The following is a 22,587-nucleotide window of genomic DNA, read 5'->3' on the forward strand; positions in this document are numbered from 1 at the left end:
TCAATCGATAGGTATTGACGAAACTGTTACATTTCCGTTAAACATTTTTTTTAGCTTGAAAATTGTAGGCGGCACATGCTTGGGCTGGTCGTAGGCGTTAGAGTGGGCGTGGCAAACTTTTTTTGGGTTTGCGATAGGTATTAACGAGACTAATAAATTTTAGTTAATATTTTGTTCTAGCATGAAAATTGTGGGCGCCGCTGGTTTGGGCGGTTTGTGCGCGTTAACAAACTTGCGCTGCGTACAAGGCTACGGAATCTAGACCTGAAATCCCAATTCTCTATATTCGATAGTTTCCGAGATATCCGCGTTCATAGACTCAGGGAAAAACACCGTGCTAAAAACAAGTACAAACAGCCTTGATTTAAGAAAAATTGCATGCTTAACATTTAAGAACGTTCGTGCTCAAAAAATTCTCATATTGAGCACTTTTAGGATTTTCAATGTCTGCCAACTCTAATAATTCCCAACTGTTTATTCTGAAAGTACTCGGTATATAAGGCGCATAAATTAGGCAGTGTTAATGCCCATGAGCGGCAATTCGTAAGTAAACGTAACATATTAGTACTATTTATATATATCTCTTTCATTTCGTTTCAGTTTTCAATACTTATTTCTCTTACTAGCATAAAACAAAAACTCATTTGAATTTCATATTATTTATATACTGATTAAATCATGTCTGAAACTTTCTTATTTTATTATTAAATCGTTCTTGTTTTTAGTCCAAATATGACTTGATTTAAGAACTATTCATACTTGATTCAAGACCGAAACGTTCTTAAATCTAGTATTTTCGGTCTGGAAAATTCGTGCTCGAAAGTAGAATTTTGTTCTCGCGTTCTGTATTTTCCATTCTTGGCGAAGTTTTGACACCGAAAATACTAGGTTCAAGCACGAAATACTTGATTTTTTTTCTGAGTATACTTACGTTACGTTTTGAAGTTTGTGGCCCTTAAAGTGGGCGTGACAAATTTTTTTTGGATCAATCGACAGGTATTGATGAGAGCAATACATTTCATCTAAAATTTTTATTCTAGCATTAAAATTGTAGGAGCCACAGCTTTGGGCGGCTTGTGGCCGTTAGAGTGGGCGTGGCACACTTGCGCTGCGCGGAATCTTTAAAACATGTATTCCTAATCCCAGTATTGCGGCTTTTATAGTTTTCGAGATCACAGCGTTCATACAGACAGACGGACATGGGTAGATCGACTCGGCTAGTGAGCCTGATCAAAAATATATACACTTTATGGGGTCGAAAACGGTTTCTTCTACCTGTTAAATACTTTTCGACGAATGTAGTAACCTTTTACTCTACGAGTAACGGGTTAAATATATATTTTATAAAATTATATATTATATTTTATAAGTGAAACTTAATAATACCAACCTTTTTCACTGCGTCAATTTAAACAGTTCTATAATACTTTTACCCCCCGATTCATAATATGTTTATAAAGTAAGCTATAAATTTATAATATTTTATACACAAATACATTTAAACTCTTCGCGGCGTTGGGCCTTAAAAACAGTAGTTTCGCATGATCTTGAAAACTCCAGGGTCCACATTTCGCAGGAACAACGCCTGCTCTTAATATTTCGAAAACAAAACAATAAGCTTGTAAATGCAATCTTAGAATAATACAAATAAGACCATAATTGCATGTTTTCACACGAGAATCGATAACAGACCGGCTAACCCTCTTTCCTACTTGGATCCTAAGGGTTGCACTGCTAAGATCGTGATCGAACAATTTTAACGTTTCCCTAAGACCATGCACGCCGACTTTCTTTCCCGCTGTGAGGAACAACTAGAAAGATCAAAGTATTCGATCTACCCAAACAGGGAACAACAAAGAACAGAAGTTTCAAGGACCTTATGGTGCTGGCTATAGTACCGAACGACTTGATTTCGGTCATATAAGATTCTTATGAGTCTGCACACAGGGGTTTTCTGCCTTTATTTACATACAATACGTAAAGTTAGTCCCAAACTCTGTGTTTCTTAATTACTATTGGCCAAACAGCGGTACTTTATTGGGTCCACACATGGTTTTATTGGGTTTACTTACACGAGACAATCTGTGGTAAGTATTAAAACACACATTATTTTTAACACGTTCTTGAACACGGTTTGTTATAATCATTTTGTAATGGTTCTTACTTATATATTTTTTCCAAATGTCGGGTCAGTCCAGATAGATTTGGCAGACTGTTTACAAGGTTACTTAAGCAAAATAAACACACAGTAACTAACAATAAAATGGTACACGTATTTGGTACCGCTTTAACGCCCACAAACCGAAAAAAGCCTCTTGCCCGTCCGTCCGTATGAACGCAGAGATCCCGGAAACTATAGAAAGTACATAGTTGGAATTAATTGTGGAGATTTTGGAGATTCATGTGCAGCAAGTTTGATTAGGCAAAGAGCCACGCTCACACTAGAATACAAGTTTTAACAGAAATATATTAAAAACAAGGAAGAACGCTATAGTCGAGTACCTCGACTATCAGATACCCGTTACTCAGCTAAGGGGACCAAAGAGAAATGGAGATATGCAAGCAGCAAAGCGAGATTAAAATACGCCACCTACCTAGCTCTTATAGTTTCCGAGATCTCAGCGTTCATCCGGACGGACAGACAGACGGACAGATGGACAGACGGACATGGCTAGATCGACTCGGCTAGTGATCCTGATCAAGAATATATGTACTTTATGGGGTCGGAAACGCTTCCTTCTGCCTGTTACATACTTTTCGACGAATCTAGTATACCCTTTTACTCTACGAGTAACGGGTATAAATATATATCGATTTTTTGTCGAAATGGTCGCGAAGAACGAATGAAATGTGACCCGGTGCATTATCGTGATGCAGAAACTCTTAATTCTGGTCTTTTTAGTCGAATTGGTTCACGAAAACGCTTAACGCTCAAATAGTATTTCTTACTAACAGTTTGGTCGGGTGGAAGGAATTCATAGTGCACCACACCCCGAAAATAAAAAAAAACCAATTCATCTTACTTTTTGCTCACAGCCTCGGTTGATTGCGAAGGTAGATGAGTAACATATCGTGGTGGATCTAGGACTGATTGTATTGAACCAGTGTGTACAATATAATAAAAGTGTTTAGGCTATCAAAATAAAAGCATATTTATGAGTAGGTCAATAGTGATACAGGCATTGGTATTGGCCCTAGATAAGAAGTTGTGGTCTCAGCTACTTTCGCTGCATTGGCAGAATCAGCCAGTGCTGTGATATATGATTCTTTGTATGACTATTGTTAGCACGGTCACTTAGACCCTCCTCCGCAGAGGCTGCTAAGGCCGTGTTGCGACGCTAACAGCATTGACACAAATAATCGGGATGAGATGAGTTTTGATTTCATTATACCCGTTACTTGTAAGGTAAAAGGGTATACTACACTCAGAAAAAAACGAAGTATGTCGTGCTTGAATCTAGTATTTTCGGTGTCAAAACTTCGCCAAGCATGGAATATACAGAACGCGAGAACAAAATACTACTTTCGAGCACGAATTTTCCAGACCGAAAATACTAGATTTAAGAACATTTCGGTCTTGAATCAAGTATGAATAATTCTTAAATCAAGTCATATTTGGACTTAAAACAAGAACGATTTAATAATTAAGTACGAAAGTTTCAGGAATGATTTAATGACGAAAAATTATTAAGTCAATGTATAAATAATATGAAATTCAAATGAGATTTTTTTTTTAATAATGTTATTATTATTTTTTTAAATAATATTAATATTTTAAGTTTACTTACGAATTGCCGCTCATGGGCATTAACACTGTCTAATTTATGCACCTTATATACCGAGTACTTTCAGAATAAACAGTTGAAAATTATAAGAGTTGGCAGACATTAAAAATCCAAAAAGTGCTCAATATGAGAATTTTTTGAGCACGAACGTTCTTAAATGTTAAGCATGCAATTTTGGCCTGAGTGTAGATTCGTCGGAAAGTATGTAATAGGTAGAAGGAAGCGATATCTTGATCAGGATCACTAGCCGAGTCGATCCAGCCATATCCAAGTCTCTTCGTCCGTATAAACGCTGAGATCTCGGAAACTACAAAAGCTAGAAGGTTGGGACTCGGCATGTAAAAACTGAGCTTCTTGCGCAGCGCAAGTTTGTTTCAGCAGGGTGCCACGCCCACAAACGCCAATAACGCTAAAACCCGTCTAGCATCCACATTTTGAATATTAAACAAGGAAGAACGCTAAGTCGAGTGCCTCGACTATCAGATACCCGTTACTCAGCTTTTAAATTGAAAATTGATAATGGTTAATAGCGTTGAGATGACCGCCTTAAAATCTTAATACGCTTGAAAAATTCGCATTATACACACGCGTTTCGCCATTCAAGATTTATTCGTAGACTAAAGGAAAACAAAAAGATGTACAGCCTTGTAAAGTTTTAAGCCGTCAATTTTACGTACACGGATCTTTAAACGATCTTTGGTTTCTCTCTTTCTGGCGCATGTGAATGTACTGCAGGTCAGAATGGAGAGAGAAAACGAAAGTGCAGGAAGCCGCCTCCCGCGTCCCTACCATTGTTTTACAGCAATTAAACTTTTACAGTAAGCCAATCGAAATTAGATAATTGAAATTGGTATCTATTCTATTTTCCGAGCAGTTCGGCTTGCAACTATTTACACACACACATGTTATTGTCTGCCTCTGACGTCATTGCTTTTCCTGTCTTCTTGGGACAATCGATAGGTATTTATGAAGCCAATAAATTTATGTTTAAATTATTATTCATAAAATTATTAAGCATAAAAACTGCGAGCGTCAAAGTTTTGGGCGGTTTGCTGGCGTTAGAGGGTCCATACGAACAGTTCATAGAGTTCATACGAACAGACGGGCATGGCTAAATCGACTCGGCTAGTGATGCTGATCATGAATATATGTAAATACTTTATGGAGTCGGAAACGCTTCCTTTTACCTTTTACTTACTTTTCGACGGATCTATTATATCCTTTTAATCTACGAGTAACGGGCACAATCACATTGTGAGAACTTTTACCAGAATGCCTAAAAGTATGCTCTTTAAAATTCATTAGGGAGCCCCAATGTACATGCATATGTAATATATGTGTACATTCTGTATATTTGACATATTCTATTACGTGATTGAACAACAGTTAACAGTTCTTGACTTTTTAGACTTCTATACAAATGCCACAAACGGGTACAGAAATTGGGTTATTGCGAAAATGAATAGGCAATAGATTGGTTTTAAGATGTTATTTCGGTCACTGTGTTTATAATTTTGGTTCCTCAATTATCTTCCGCAGGTATTTTATCATAATTGTTAGCCAAGATACAAGTAATTATACATGTACGTTATCACATCACGTTATCACATACAAACAAGAAAATACGATCTAAATCAACAAAATAATTATTTTGTTTTTTCTCTGACCGTTTCTTTGACAGCTATATGTCAGAGTCGTCCGATTTTCATAAAATTAAATTCGAAATTCATAACTAATTCAAAAATGTTATTTCCAAGCGTAGGAGTTTATATGTTAAAAACACCGAAGAAATAATTTAAAAAATTGTTTTTTCCGATTATTCCTATGGATGCTATAAGATATAGTTGTCCGATCCGGCTGGTTCCGACTTATATACTACCTGCAAAAGAAAGAAGACTTTTGGAAAAGTTTCACCCCGATAGCTTTAAAACAGAGAGACTAGTTTGCGTAGAAACCTTCTTGGAAATAACATTTTTTAAATTAGTTCTGAATATCAAATTTAATTTTATCAAAATCGGACGACTATATCATATAGCTGCCATAGGAACGATCGGAAAATTGGTGGGAAAATAATATGAAACAAATTATAGCTTTGGTGTTTTTTGACATATTTCTTATACTATTGGGAAAATCATTTTTTGTATTTTTAAGAATTTCGAATTAAGTTTAATATTTATAACTGCAAAAAAAGAATATAAAATTGCTCCAATTGTCAACACACCCAGCTCAAAGACCAATCTAATGTCTTTGATAAGACCATGCTACATGCATTGTGGGTGAACTTTTAAAACTTCGGTCACACTAAAAATAATAGTTTTATACCCTTGCAGAAGGTGTTATGACTTCAGTCAGAAGTTTGCAACGCAGTGGAGGAGACGTTTCCGACCCCAGCATCACTAGATGAATCGATCAAGCCCGTCCGTTTTTACGCAAACTAGTCTCTCAGTTTTAAAGCTATCGGGCTGAAACTTTCCCAGAAGTCTTCTTTCTTTTGCAGGTAGTATATAAGTCGGAACAAGTCCGATCGGAAAACTATATCTTATAGCTCCCATAAGAATAATCAGAAAACTTTTTTTTTAAATTATATTTTTGGTGTTTCTCCTATGTCAAAAACCACCGAAGCTATAATTTGTTTCATATTATTTTCCTACCAATTTTCCGATCGTTCCTATGGCAGCTATATGATATAGTCGTCCGATTTTGATAAAATTAAATTCGAAATTCAGAACTAATTAAAAAATGTTATTTCCGAGCGTAGGAGGTTATATGTTAAAAAACACCGAAGCTATAATTTGTTTCATGTTATTTTCCTACCAATTTTCTGATCGTTCCTATGGCAGCTATATGATATAGTCGTCCGATTTCGATAAAATTTAATTCAAAATTCAAAACTAATTAAAAAATGTTATTTCCAAGCTTAGGAGGTTATATGCTAAAAAACACCAAAGATATAATTTTTCTTAATTTTTTTGTCCGATTATTCCTATGGGAGCTATAAGATATAGTTGTCCGATCCGGCTGGTTCCGACTTATATACTACCTGCAAAAGATATAAGACTTTTGGGAAAGTTTCAGCCCGATAGCTTTAAAACTGAGAGACTAGTTTGCGTAGAAACGGACGGACAAACGGCTAGATCTCGTCTAGTCATGCTGATCAAGAATATATATAGTTTATGGGGTCGGAAACGTCTCCTTCACTGCGTTGCAAACTTCTGACTGAAATCAATATACTCTCTGCAAGGGTATAATAATCGAAGAATCTTAATACAGATAGGGTGCCTCCAAATGCCAACTTGACATATTTTAAGTAATGCTTATTTTGGGAATCGGAGCTGAAGAACGTGGGTCCGGAAGATGTTGTTAGGGTTCAACAAAATCAAACTTCTGTGGGCCAAATTGAAGTATAAATTTACATATAAATTTAAAACATCCGTTAAACATTCACTCTAACAAAAAAAGTTTGTATACATATATCCAATCTTTTGGCATTCTATTTATTTGTATTATATAGTACCAGCGATGTTAGTTGGCGACTTTTTCCCTCCTCTCTATAAAACCAAACACATAATTATCTTAATATTATAAAATCTTCATCAATGGAGTAACTTATGTACTTATATAGGAATTTTTACATCCACCCTCGGCGTTGCTATTGGTTATGGAGTCCAGCGAAGAGCTCGTCTAGTTTTTCTGCTAAAAAAAGATACTTATATCAGTACAACGTAACCAACTTGTTTTTCGCTAGAAGTTATTCTCTTCGCTAGGACACTTTCGGCAAGAAGTCCATATAAGGAGTGAAGTCATTCTTCTTTTCGATAGGGTTCTCCCAGGATCCCCCGCTTCTGATTTGCCTTGTTGTGGAACTTGTTTAAGGGTCTTCCAAGCCGTCTTGCTACTATAGCCTAAGCAATTCATGTATATATGCTTAAAAATTTTTTATAATGCAGGATTATAACTTACAATCTTTGATCATGACGAGCGCTTTCTCCCCCAGATTCTCTTACAATACTGGTCGATCCTCGTGCAGTCGTTTTTGGCGTGGTTTTTTAGATTCTGTACAAACACATTAACGGATTACATTTTTTAATTTTTCCGCGGCGTCTAGCAAGCGTTTGTTCAAATTCACTCAGGGTGACTGGTATTTTTTCTGGTATTTCAATAGTTCATCTGAGTACCGTGGTGAAAAAGGCCATGGCTCACAGATTTCTTAGATGTGAGTAGGCTTCAACAAACAAAAAATACGGAACCAGACTGAAATGGCAGCACTGACTTATCGATTTTTCTGATGCCATCTGGCGGGTTGCGGCAAAATTTAAAAATTGACATCAGCGTGGCAGCAGTCGTCGAAACGATCCAAATGTTCTGACGTAAGATCCAAAAAGGAAATATTTACTTGCTAACAAAACCGAACCAAAAAACAAAAAATGATTTCGCATTTTGCTATATAATAAAGTTACTGAAGGTCCCTATTTGCATGTCCCTGTCTAAGATGATTTAAAATTGCCGAGTAAATCACCGCCGAACAGTATCGCCACTGATCAGCTGCTCAGTTCCACCTCGACATCCAAACGCACAGCCAGCAGAACAGAATCTCCGGGTTTCCATATTTTGCTGCCCTATGGGAAAAACACAATTATTACTTACCATTTGGATATCCGCGCAAACTGGAATTAACTATGTGCTTTTTGGCAATGAATTCCCTGAATAATAACGCGAAGCAAGTGAAATATGTGCGAAGCCATAGCTCAACTGTTAGTTCAATATAAAACATTTAATAAGTACATTTTAATACACACAATTGCCCAGTGTTCGAAATAGAATTCGGTTGTACATGTGTAAGAATATAAATAAATACCAATAGATGATTATATATGTACTTATGTACAATTGGTACGTGTTCCTATAAATGTTTGTTATCGCTAAAATTTTTAAGTACATACACGAACATATTCACACAAACACTCCCATACAGGCATATGTGTTTATTTGCACGCATGTGTATATTTATGATGGTACATTTATGGTATCTGATTTACGTAGCTCTCTTTGAAAAGGGGAATACTGCACTTTCAACGATGAACTGAAGTTCAAGAGCACAACAATTTATTATGTTTATAAATGGTTTTAATTGAATACAATAGAGTGGTCATCAAGAGGACTCATGTGAAACGTTTATGAACGATCTTTGCATATATGTATGCATACACATGCACGAACTAACTTGTATGACTGTGTGCACACTAGGGTGGTCGTCTTCCCATTGAGGCATTCTGCTCTCAAGACAAGACGATCCCAAACAATGCATATAGTACGGGTTTTAGTTTCAGATTTTTAAAATCAGTCGGTGCCATACGATTCTGTTACTTCTTTTGCTACATTCATAATAAAAGACCTCGGAGTCTGGAAACAGTTTTATATAAGCTAGTTAAAGTCAAAGGTTTAAGGTACATACATTCGTTGTTAAAATTCGAGGATTTTGAATGTAATTCTTGTGCTTTTGAAATATCAAAAGCAACATACGCATGCATGTACAACGTACATATTAACATATGTAATGGGAAAATGTTTACAAGTAATGACATGGATACATACTAAAGACCAGCACGAGTAAGTGAAACTATACTCGGGGTGATACTTGGATGCTAACTGCTTCGTTATCGGTTTCTTAAGTACAAGGGGAAATTATATGAGTAAATTGCACTTAAACTTAATGGCTTCGTACTCGAAAAATCCAGGAACACCATTACTTACAATCAGTGGTACTCACTTATGTACAAATGTATCAAAAACAGAAAAACCTTATACATTTCTTAGAATGAATGGAAATGACGAAAACACAACAAAAGAGTCAAGTAAAAGACTTTAGGTCTAGAGAGAACGCTATAGTCGATTGCCTCGAATAACATATACCTTTACCAGCTATAGGGAGCTGGAGATTTGCAAGCGGCAAAGCGATTGCTTCCGGTTGCGCAAACTGGCTCCACCTAGCGCTGCAAAACGTAGTGTAACAAACCAATAATGACCGCAAAGAAAGCATTTCAGCTGCTAAGCTTGTCCGTTGTGAACTTAAAAAGCAGGAAGGGCCGACTATCAGACCCCAGACGGAGATGTTCATGCAGCAAAGCGACTTTTTCCAAGATTGCAGGACGTTACCCAGCGTCGAAATCAATACTCGATCGTAGCTTCCTAATGAATGGTCCGATTTGAACCATTTAAAGATAGTTAGATAGGTATTAATAAACGTAGCCAAGTCCGATTTACAAAAAATGTGGGCTTGGTATACTTTTTAAGGCCAAAGTAAACGCTTAAACCCAACTTTACAGCTTTTATAGTTTCCGATGTCTCATCGTTTATACGGACTGTCGATAAGATTTATTGGGCGGTGTGTGGGCGCGGCATGTTTGGATAACTAAATTGCGCTTTTTGAGTTACTCGATAGGTATTGCCGAAAAAATGCATTTCAGTTCAGTCTTTTTATTATAGAATCAAAGCTATGAGCGACACAGTTCTGCGATTTGGCGTAGCGCAAGTTTGATTCATAGCTAAAAAAAAAACCGTCTAGCACCCACATTTTAAAATATTTTTGGAAAAAATATCTCTACCTCCCTCACAGTGTGCTCCCAGTTAGCTGAGTAACGGGTATCTGATAGTCGATGGCATCGTATAGCGTTAAAGACTCTATCTTTGATAGTTTCCGAGATATCCACGTTCATATTTACGATTTTTTGAAGTTTGTGGGCGGTTTATGGGCGTTACGATGGGCGTGGCAATCTTTTTTTTGTGTCAATCGATAGGTATTGATGAGAACATTACATTTCAGTTAAAATTTTTATTCTAGCATTAAAACTGTAGGAGCCACAGTTTTGGGCGTTAGAGTGGGCGTGGCACTGTACTGAAACAAACTTGCGCTGCGTAAGAAGCTCAGGAATCTGCACGCCAAATCTTAATAGCCTAGCTCCCATAGTTTCTGAGATCTCAGCGTTCATCCGGACAGACAGACGGACAGACGGACATGGCTAGATCGACTCGGCTAGTGATCCTGATCAAGAATATATATACTTTATGGGGTCGGAAACGCTTCCTTCTGCCTGTTACATACTTTCCGACGAATCTAGTATACCCTTTTACTAGCAATGTGCCACGTCCACTCTAACGCCCACAAACCGCCCAAAACTGTGGCTCCTACAGTTTTGATGCTAGAACAAAAATGTTAGCTGAAATGTATTGTTCTCATCAAAATCTATCGATTGACCCAATAAAAATGAAATGAATGAAATGTATTAGTCTCGTCAATACCTATCGATTGATCCAAAAACAAATTTGCCACGCCCACTCTAACGCCCATAACGCGTTGCTTGCTTGGCTTGCACTGCGTAGAAGGCTTAGGAATCTAAATCTGAGATCACATTTCTCTATCTTTGATAGTTTCCGATATATCCGCGTTCATATTTACGATTTTTGAAGTTTGTGGGCGGTTTGTGGGCGTTCATGTGGGCGTGGAAAACTTTTTTAGGTCAATCGATAGGTATTGCTGAGAACAATACATTTCAGTTAAAATTTTTATTCTAGCAACAAAACTGTAGAAGCCACCGTTTTGGGCGGTTATTGGGCGTTAGAGTGGGCGTGGAGCACTGACGAAACAAACTTGCGCTGCGCAGGAATCTCTAGAATCTGCATACCTAATCCCAGTATTGCAGCTTTTATAATTTCCGAGATCACAGCGCTTATACGGACAGACGGACATGGCTAGATCAACTCGGCTAGTGTTCCTGATCAAGAATATATACACTTTATGGGGTCGGAAAAGCTTCTTTCTACCTGTTACATACTTTCTGACCAATCTAGAATACCCTTTTACTCTACGAGTAACGGGTATAAATATATTGTTGTCTTATTACGTAGTCTTTGATTGTATTTTACAATGTATTAATAAATAAATTATTTCAGCACTCAACAACAGTTTGATCAAAAATCATGCTGGCCAAATCATGCTGCGGTTGGACAAAATATAAGACTTACGATCCATACCATCCATCCATATCAAGAGATAACACTTTAAATGAAAAAACTCAACAAAACCACTCCATCACAGCATTTCACATTAGAGTACACCCCAACGAAATCAGGTGTTCAGTTCCTTGCAGATTTTTCTGTGACTGCAAAAGAAAAAGAAACGAACGAATGATTATAATTGGAAGTTCGAAATGTAATTTACATGTAAACCGATGTCTTGCAATCGCCGTACTTGTAATCCTAGCGGCTGCACGCAGTGCCTTCGCTCAGACTGATATACAAAGCTTCAGTAATTCTTCCAACGGCAGCGTTAGTCCGGAAATCGTTTTGCTGTCTGAAAAAAACTCATCTTCTCCGGTATCTGCAGAGGATAAAATTAATGAAAATACGGAATTATTCCAAATGAAAGTACAAAGTAAGCTGGGCAAAAAAAGTTCCTCTTTGCCAAAGTTATCAGTTTCAGGAGATTTTACAAAAGTTCAAAGCGTGTCCATGTACCGCAATACCCTTCTCAATATAGAAAGTATACTACACCGACAATTACGTGAGAAAGCCAAGGTGGACAGTTTAGAGTCAATTAAAATGCATATCCTCATGCGCTTAAACTTAAAAAAACTTCCCAATATTACAAAACCAATATCAGTACCACAAAATATAATAGATAATTTTTATAAAGGTTATAATACTTCCTCGAAAAACACAGTTTGGAGTCGCATGGGAAGTACAGACGAATCTAATTTAATGCAAAAATCAACAGTCCCAGAAAACGTCAAATCAAATGGCACTTATGACAGTGACACCATGACTGATTCTTTAGATGAAAGTTCGTCTTCTCAAATGCAAGGCGATGATGCTAGCATTGTTAACGAATTTCAATTAATGCAAGAAATAGAGCTGAATAAATATCAAGATACAAAAACTAATATTCCCGTTAGTAACGGAGAGGAATACGAAAGTATTCTTTCACACATTAGTAGCATTTACATATTTCCAGAACGTAAGTACAAAACATTCATTTTAATGATCACTTACTGAATTTATTAGCATATCTAATGCCAGTTTAACAAAATCAAGAAAGAACGACTATAGTCGAGTTTTCCGATAAAAAAGTGTGTGTTTATTTACTTATACCCTATTCCTTATTTAGATACCTAGAAACACAAGTCTGAGTCTACATTACACACTGTGTATGTATGTTTTCAGAAAAAAGTTCCACCAGGCCAAATTCCTTCAAAGCGACCAAATTCTTAACATTTACGAATTTTAGCGACCCTAAACCCTAAAGTTGTATGGTACCTATTTTTGATCAATTTTATAGTCGTTACTAGTGACTAAATGAGTATATTGTATTTGTTTGAAAGCATGCATTATGTAGACGTATAATACGCTATAAAGTATACGTACTTGATCATGATCACTAGCCGATCTAGCCATGTATGTATGTCCGTCCGTCTGCCCGTCTGGGCAGACTGCTTCCCCGCTTGAGAAGTTGTAATTATTTTATATGATGAAACACACAAACCGAAAAAATTTTAAATGTAAGATTTAAAAATTCTATGAATCAAATTTTTGAAATTTCAACAACTATTTCATTTTGTACTCCCTTAACGCTAATATCTGTATGTCGTTAACATGTTCAAAGATTTTAAGTTGAAAGAGCATTTTAATTTGTCTACATGCGAAAAACATTTTAAGTACATTAAAAAGTAGTTAACATAAATTGGGTTCTACCTGTTCCATATATTTTACGACGAACACAATATACCCCTTTACTCTTCGAGTAACCGGTAAACAAGTTAAAGAAAGTTATCTTTGGGTACATTAAATGCTTTTTAAGGTTAGAAACGCTTCTTTCTGCCTGTTAAATTTTTTCCGACAAAAACAAGATATCCCTTAACTCTATGAGTAACAAGTATACTTAAAGAAAGTAATCTTTGGGTATGCCCTGAAATCATTAGGACCACATTAAAAAAATTAAGCAACATTTTTGACACAATAAATTTCAAAAAAAAAAATTCCGTTTCATCACAATATTATTTTTAAAACTAGATTTTTAGGTTTCTGTGTCTTAACAAAAAGTGTGCTTACCATAGAGTTATCATTTAAATATGTTTAATAGATGTCTAACTAAGAAAAACGGCGATTTAGTTTTGTGTTTAAAACTAATAAAATACCTTTATATGTTATAAGTCATATTTTGAGTATTATAACTATTTCTTGTTGATTTCTCTCGTCACCTTTGAACCTATAATTATTTTTGTGGGTGGTGACACGATCGCAATAGTAATCGTATTTTTTAAAATTCAATAATTAGGATAGAACACAAATAAACATAGGTATATGCTACATATGTATTTTCAAGGCAATGTTGATTAGCGGAAATAACGCAGTCGGGAAACTCTCAACTATACCGTTCTTTTAATTTAAAAAATTAATTTAGAGTAGAAATAATATATATAACATTTTACATTTAAATCTTTTTTTTGTAAACCTAATTTGAATTCTTTTGTCCATTTAGAAATTCAACCTCATGTCCGACACAACCGTAATGCCGATGTGTTTCGATTTAAAATTGACGGTAGCTACTCGGATTTATCATACGCAACGCTTCATTTATATTTACGTGGTTGGGAGTGGATAAATACACATCAGCCAGAGCTCATTCGAGAAATTAATAATCAGCCAAGTAAAGATATTGTTGTGACTATTCACCGTGCTACGAAGCGTGGAAATACAACAAGCTTTACTCATAAAGGAAAAATATTTGAGTTTCGACGTAGTATTCCGCCAGGGCTTGGCCAATGGGTTAATGTTGATTTAAAAGCTCTATTTGGCGATTTTGAATTAAATACCACACAGGAAGTTCTTATAAAAGGAGCAGAGTCCTGGATGAAGCCATTAGTAGTGACCACTGACAATACATCAAAAAATCCATTGGTATGAATCCTTGAAATATAAAATAAAGTTTAAAAGTTAAATACCGTATCTTCTATATTTATACTGACTTTATTTCAGACTTTTCATATAGAAATTGGGTCACAAAAAAAGAATCGGAGAAAGCGCAACGTGTATATGGACTGCACAGAAAACGATCATGACATGCGATGTTGTCGATATCCACTTAAAGTTAACTTCACCAGCTTTGGATGGCATTTCGTTGTGGCACCAACGTCTTTCGACGCATATTTCTGTAGTGGCGATTGCAAAGTTGGTTACCTAGAGCAATATCCACATACACATTTGGCAGCCTTAACGACGTCGGCCACACCGTGTTGCTCGCCAACAAAAATGAGTTCCTTAAGTTTGTTATATTTCGACGATAACCATAACCTGGTGTTAAGTGTTATACCCAACATGTCTGTCGAGGGTTGCAGCTGTTCCTAGCAAATACAATTAAGGCAACCCAAAGGTTTTTTATAACATAGAACTAAAAGATAATTGTATGTAAATAAATACACATTGGGGAAATTATTTACCTGTTTGAGAATGCTAGTATAATGCATATTCCCCAGATTTGACATAAAAAATATGTTTTCTAAAAGAAAAAATTAGTCGGATTGCATGCTATTACTAAATATTTATCTATTAAGGTTCGCTTCTAAAATTTGATTTTTAAGATAAAAAGTTGCAGTAAAGAGAGTAAGGCCTTGGCTTCTAGTTACGGTATTTCTAGCTTACACCCTACATAGAGAATTATGAAGCTAAACCTTTTTTAAATAATAAACTTAGTCGTGACCACAAGACAAATACTCCAGTGATTTAAGTAAAAAGCTACCAATAAAAAATGATATAAATATATATCTTTTATGACGAATTAAAGAACAAAACTGGCTTCCTTAAAATGTCTTTAATAAAAAGAGATCACTTCTATAAAATTGATTTGTGGGTGGTAGCTATGGAACGAAATACAAAATAACGATAGTCCAAAAAATACTGCACATTCGGTGAACTTTTATTAAATAAGTATAGTTCAGCGTCTGCTTGGGGTGCCCCCTTAAAGGCAACTCTCCGAAAATGTCAGCCAGGACAAAAAAAAACTTGAAAGTTGATTAAAACATCTTTCTCTCTTCTCAACTAAACTACACCCTAACATTACAAAATCGTCCTAAATATAGGAAAAATCCCCATAGAAAATATGTTTTAGGGTTTTTTTTCTCTAAAATGCCAATTATTTCTATTAGTTAAGGCGATATTTCGCCATATTTCGTAGAACAAAAATCATCTAAAATCGTCCTTGAAATTTGAAAATCGGTGGCCTAGTGGTCTAACGCGTTGAACTTTCAAACTCATCTAAATGGCGTGAGTTCGAGCCCACGAAGATTCAACATTTATTTTTTTTTGTTCAAGTTTTTAGAATTGAATTGTTAAACAATTTTGTGTGCAAAGGCAAAAAAAATTTAGAACACGTAAAGTAATAAACAAAAATAATGTACAGTGACGAACTTTTGTGTTTCTTTTCTACCTTTATAAATGTGTTATTAAATTTAACAAAATTTTTTTTAGATAAGGGGAATATAATAATCAAATTATTCAATAAATTATCTCTTAAAAGTAAAAGTAAAATTAAAAACCAAAAATAAGCAGATTTAGGTGCACAAAAGTCTTGGCACACTTGTGTTTTTAATAACTATTTCGATACAACTTAAGTGATTTGGTTGCTTTTTTTTGCCAAATCCGCTTTGTCTCTATAAGTGGTATAATGCTAAATTAGTAGCATAAAATCAATTAAGTACCTTAAATTACACCAAAAATGGTTTTATATAAAATAAAAAGAAATTCCTTTATCTCTGCGAAAAATAATATTTCACTTTCAGGATCAGGATCAGTTGTATACTTACATTACAACTCTAACCATGCAAAAAAGCATGGCTCATAGGACGATAAAAAAGCTTTGAGTGGTCAGGGAGGCGAAAGGATCACATAATAGGATAATGACAACCTTCAGATCTACTCAGCACTGATCTAAGTTTAGGATAAGAAGGTCTTTGGCAAAGATATTTACCCAGTAGCGTGTTTAGCAGTCTCATGAGAAGATAAAAAGGACCCAGAAGCCATAGGGATTTGTTCTTAGAGCGCGCCTAGCGCGATACGTCTTTGGTGCAGCGGTAGTGCTCTCGACTGCGAAGCCAGCGGTCGTGAGTTCGATTCTCGTTGCGACCACGAAGATTTTTCTCAAGAAGTAAGTTGTTTTATACTTATGTTATTTCCCTAATTCTGTTTGATGACTACTTTTAGTTCATACGACTCTAATTAGCAGTTTACCAACACGCGGTGGAGCGGGCTTCTCACCCTCTCAAATTATAGTAAAAAAAAAGGACATTAATTCAAATAATTCTAAAAAAAAATTCCTTGAAAAAGTACTGCAGATAATGCTTGCCCAGAACCAGCAATCATGTCCAAACACGATTTTTTATAAAAATTTGTTTTAATTATTAGGGCACTTTCTCTTGTTTTTAAAGAGCTTTACCTTAAAGCAAGAAAAACACCATACATTCAAGAAAATTTTTTTTCAATTTAAGGCAATTTACCATTAAAATATGAAAGTCACCATAGTTTCAAGAATGATGCTTACAATTTTTTTCATGTTAGGGGAATTTACCTTTTAAAACAGAAAAATCGCCCTAGACTTAAGAAAATTCACCCTAGATCTAAGGAAAATCGCCATAAACGTAAGACTAATACATGCCTATTTTTAGAAAATGTTGCCCTTTTTTGTTACCCAGTCGCCATTTACCTCCGTTTAAGGCGATTTTCCTTGCTTTTAGGGCTATGTTACAGTAAAATTTCTATAAGTGTAAGCAGCTTGCATATCCTTGATAATTTTTCAGGACAATGTATTATACCCTGGCAGAGGGTAGACAGGGAAGGAGACATTTCCGGCCCCATTTAGTATATATATTCTTGATCAGCATCACTAGACGAGTCGATCTAGCCATGTCCGTCTGGCCGTCTGTCCGTCCGTTTCTACGCAAACTAGTCTCTCAGATTTAAAGCCATCTGGCTGAAACTTTCCCAAAAGTCTTCTTTCTTTTGCAGGTAGTATATAAGTCGGAACCAGCCGGATCGGACAACTATATTTTCGGAAAAAAAAAGTTTTAAAAAATTATATCTTTGGTGTTTTTGAACATATAACCTCCTAAGCCTGGAAATAGCATACTTTAATTAGTTTTAAATACCGAAATTTTTTTTTTAAATCCGACGACTATATCGAAAAATTGAAAAATAATATGAAACAAATTATAGCTTCGGTGTTTTTTGACATATTGGGAATATAATTTTTTGTATTTTTTGTAATAATTATAACTGCAAGGGTAAACAACTTCCTTTCTTGTTTTTCTACTATATTTTAAAGTTAATTTAGAACCATCCACCTAAAAAAAACGACAAAAACCAACCGACTTAAAACCAATTATAGTGCTAATCAAGACCGTTGACTTAAACACTGTAGAAAAAGTCTGGGTACCCGTCGTGTGCCAATACGATCATCTAGTCACTAGATTCCAGTGTCTTCGTTGTCAGTTAATTAACCCTTCTGGGGGCTGGTACCCCCTCTAATATGTTTCTACCAAGCAGAATTCGGTTCCCGTTATAAATTTATGGAAACGGTTTGTGGTAAAGTGCGGCGCGTTGAAAAAAGGGAATTGAATACCTATGTATTGGGGTATCTTAGTTAAGGCACTCGACAATAGAGTTATCTTTTGTTTATTAAATTTATGTTTAAGTCTATATCCTTAAAAAATGAAGACGCGTAAGTAGACCTGAACGTCACACTTTAATCGACTTTCCCACAAATGCTATTTCTGAAGTCGGTGAACACCCTGCCCTCTAAACAAGTAAACCGTTCTGAAAATGTTTTAACATTCTTTTCGATTCTGCGAGGGGTCAAGGACTGCTACGACCCTGTTGGTTAAGATCCTTGAAATGGCTATGTATACAAATATATATGTATATACTTAGATTATCAAAAACCAATCTAAGCACTTTTTACCCAAACAAATTTATTGCAAATTATCTGCCCCTACCAATCCTCTCCTCTACTTATAAGAAAAAATATTTGTTTATCTCCGAAAAATTTATTATATAACCATTTAGTGATACATTACTATATATATATACTTATATTTGCATAAATATTTCTCATAAATTTAGGGGCCTCGGCTTTCAAGTCGGCTTTTAAATGTGAATACTAATCAGTAAAAAGAGTATGCCGATATATGAAATGTAATTTTAAGATATTATATTTTCTTTCGAACACAATATGGATATTTTTATATTGTTTATTTGGTTTTATGGTATTGAGGAGCTTACTTTAAATATATATTTTTGTATTACATTAGATAAATAAATATATATTTTATAGACATACATTTATTTATTTATCCACCAAATTTGTTTAATTCGGTGATATTTATTTGTTTTTATTTTTTTCTAAAATTACTCTTTCGTTCGCATTGTAAAATATTCGTTGTAAATACATTAGCTGCCAATTATAATAAGTTAAATGTAAAACCTTACAAACTGTGTAAAAAAATATTTGCCTCCCTTTTGTATGTACGTATGTACACATTTCTTAAAAAATAGTTTTAAAGGAGTCAAAATATTGTTGAAGCCTTCATCAATTTTGTTTATTTCATATACAAATTTAAAGAAATAACATTTACGGCTGAATTACGTATCCTAATGCATTGATTATACTTCTTTATATATGCATTTATTGAAAGGGTTCTTTAAATGCCTCTGAAAATTTATAATCAGTAAACATTAACACAGATCGACAAAGCTTAAACTTTTTTTAAGCCGAGACTAAACGCTACAAAATCTACAGATTCAGCTATATTCTGGTTCTGCGCTAAGAATGGTTTAGCAGTTACTAAGCCGTAAAAGAGGCTACAAATCGAAAATTTAGTACTTCTAAAAGTTTCTAAGTTTGGAGTCGTAATCTACAGGTAAAGTCCTTTCAGATTTTGTAGCCTTTAATTTTGGACTTTTTTGTCGACCTGAGTTATAGAACTTCTTTCTGAAAAATAATTTTTGTGAAAATAACATACATTTAAGGAAACATTTTGATAAAGTGGCTTATACTCTATAACTTCTCTGGAATCGAAAATAGCATTTGAAGGCTAATAAATCTCTTTAATTGCAGCTTTACCCATAACATTAGAAATGTAAATGTTTTAATAGTGTTTCGTCCGTTCATTATTCTCAGGTCCTTAAGCTGTGTAAAATATATTTTTTTGAATTGTTGTTGCGCTGATTAACACATTTAAATTCAGCAATTACAACCAGGGACCGTAATTATTCTAAAATATAAATTTTAAAACTCGAATGTTAGGGTAATATTAATTTCTCATTTGAATTTTGGTATAATGTATTCATTACTCTGTTTATTTTTTATCAACGGTAAAGATTATCTATTGAAAAAAGTATATATGTATACTCTTTCATCAAACATTTTTGCGGTTCATGTTTATTATAAGTTTAAACAAGCACCCTAGATCTTTTTTAAACAAAAACTGTGTTAATAAATATTACGCACTAATATATCTAGATATTTTGTTGTGAAATACTGATTCTTCGTATATATGAGAACGCGTTGAATTTCTTACAGTAGTATGCTACCTTACGAACAATATTTGTTAGAGCTAAATAATATATATATGTGTATTTATATATAGTATATATAAACCTATTTACTATATATATATATACATATATATATTATATTTCTATTTGGTATATAATATATATATAAATGCTCATTTTTTAATAATTTATTGTATGAAATAATTTTTTCTAGTTCTAGTTTATAAAATAATGTAAAATGTTCATTTTGCGCGCTCAATATACTTTATTAGTCTCACTCGTTTGAATTTTTGACCTTACAGATTAAATATAAAAATTATATACATTTAAAAATATATAAGCCAGCCTCTATTACAAATATTTGGACTAGATTGATTAATATAATTTTGGGCACAGTACAAAATGTTAGTAACACAGGTATAACATAATTTTTGATATAAAACATCCAATTCCAAACAGAACTATTGGCTTTTCTAACATTACGCGCAATTTACATTGTATTATAAATATTAAATATGATTGACTATAAATGTATAAGTCTTTTTATTCACATTAATCGTAAGCTTTATTAAGGTAGTTGTCACATGTGGGTCATACATCGTAATTTTAAGTATATATAACTATTTGTATCTGACTTTATCTATGGATATAATATATGTTACGTGCTGATCTTAATATTTATGCTTATTTATCAGTCAATTTTTATTTTTGAGAGAATTAGTGTTATAACGTGTACTTTTTAGATTCAATATATTTTCAATTACCTTTTTTCGTGAATGTCTTTTATTATGCGAAAAATTATTTGGCTAGTTTTCATTTGGGACTTACGCACGTAATATGCCGTTTGAAATTTCACTAGAATATGAAGAACAATCAAAATATTACTTTACTATTTAAATTTGGGTTAGGTCTGAAAAATTATAACAATTTAATTTAAAAATATTGTCAAAAAAATCCAACGAAAATTAAACACAACATTATAAAAAAACCGCCATGAATTGCAACCATAATAAAATGTATCTGCTCACAATAGGACAATATCGTTGGTGGCTACAATTAAAATAGAAATATTTATGAATATTAATATTAAATGTATGTTTATGCCAACTGTATCATACTGATATCCGATTTTGGTAAAAAACAAGGGTCGTGTTTAAAACCAAAGAATTTACCAACAAATTTGATTTTTTATGTGGTTATATTTTTTTAAGCCTAACCTTTACTCGTAAAGATTTGACTATGAGGTACCCTCAAGTCACTTCATTTTCATAAATTATGTGACGGCTAACCATTCTCGTACAAATAAAGCTCCTGTTAAAGGGAATTTTGTTTTCTCGAGCGTCGATGAGAGCGCTAGCTCCAACGCCTTACAGTATTTTACTTTGATAAATTAATCTATTTCAAGCATCTCTTGTTACTACTCATATGACCGCTAGCTCTGGTAGTTGCGATATTTTTGTTTTATGAACATGACAAATGTTTTTTGGTTATATTTTAAGGCGGTTATGTAGGGTGTTTGTGCCGAAATTTTTAACTTGTTTTGTATGTTATTATTTTAAAAGATATGTGTAACGTATTTGTTTCCGTCCATTTTGGATACATATTTATAAACATTACAAAATATATGTAAATTTTCCAAATTTTTCTCGTTTTTCATTTTTAAAACAATTAAAAATTAAAATATTTATCTTATACCTTTAGATATGAGAACAAAAAGGTTTTGGGGTTTTCATAGCCGTTACTCGTAGAGTAAAAGGGTATACTAGATTTGTCGGAAAGTATGTAACAGGTAGAAATAACCGTTTCCGACCCCATAAAGTGTATATATTCTTGATCAGGAACACTAGCCGAGTTGATCTAGCCATGTCCGTCTGTCAGTCTGTCCCTCTGTCCGTATGAGCGCTGCAATACTGGGATTAGGCATGCAGATTCTAGAGATTCCTGCGCAGCGCAATTTTGTTTCGTCAGTGTGCCACGCCCACTCTAACGCCCACAAACCGCCCAAAACTGTGACTCCTACAGTTTTGTTGCTAGAATAAAAATTTAACTGAAATGTATTGTTCTCATCAATACCTATCGATTGACCCGAAAATAAGTTTACCAATCCCACTTTAACGCCCACAACGCTTAAATCTGTCTGCCGCCCACATAGCCATATATTTAGATTGCGGGTAGGTGGCGCATTACAATCTCGCTCCATCTCCCT

At 34.5% G+C, this 22,587-nt stretch overlaps 2 protein-coding genes and 1 long non-coding RNA gene across 3 annotated transcripts in view; 1 reads left to right on the plus strand and 2 right to left on the minus strand.

The window, feature by feature from the left end:
- Positions 1 to 7,201: 7,201 nt before the first annotated feature.
- On the minus strand, positions 7,202 to 8,568 carry LOC139353311 (uncharacterized). The gene is made up of 4 exons (XR_011604514.1): positions 8,430 to 8,568; positions 7,746 to 7,838; positions 7,400 to 7,687; positions 7,202 to 7,333 (listed from the first exon to the last, which is right to left on the minus strand). It is a non-coding gene; the product is annotated as an uncharacterized lncRNA (long non-coding RNA).
- A 3,087-nt stretch (positions 8,569 to 11,655) lies between these two features.
- Positions 11,656 to 22,587, minus strand: part of Slip1 (SLo interacting protein 1) — a 44,640-nt gene continuing 33,708 nt past the window's right edge. Inside the window, exon 7 of the transcript XR_011604513.1 lies at positions 11,656 to 12,159. The gene's annotated coding sequence lies outside the window, so the exon portion shown is untranslated. The remainder of the gene's footprint in view (positions 12,160 to 22,587) is intronic.
- myo (growth/differentiation factor myoglianin) lies at positions 11,760 to 15,269 on the plus strand. Its single transcript, XM_017088603.4, has 3 exons — positions 11,760 to 12,795; positions 14,317 to 14,735; positions 14,814 to 15,269. The coding sequence occupies exons 1-3, from the start codon at positions 11,760 to 11,762 to the stop codon at positions 15,180 to 15,182; spliced, it is 1,824 nt and encodes a 607-aa protein (XP_016944092.2). The 3' UTR covers positions 15,183 to 15,269.

This window comes from Drosophila suzukii, chromosome 4 (assembly GCF_043229965.1).
Source record: "Drosophila suzukii chromosome 4, CBGP_Dsuzu_IsoJpt1.0, whole genome shotgun sequence".
Taxonomy (NCBI): Eukaryota; Metazoa; Arthropoda; class Insecta; order Diptera; family Drosophilidae; genus Drosophila; species Drosophila suzukii.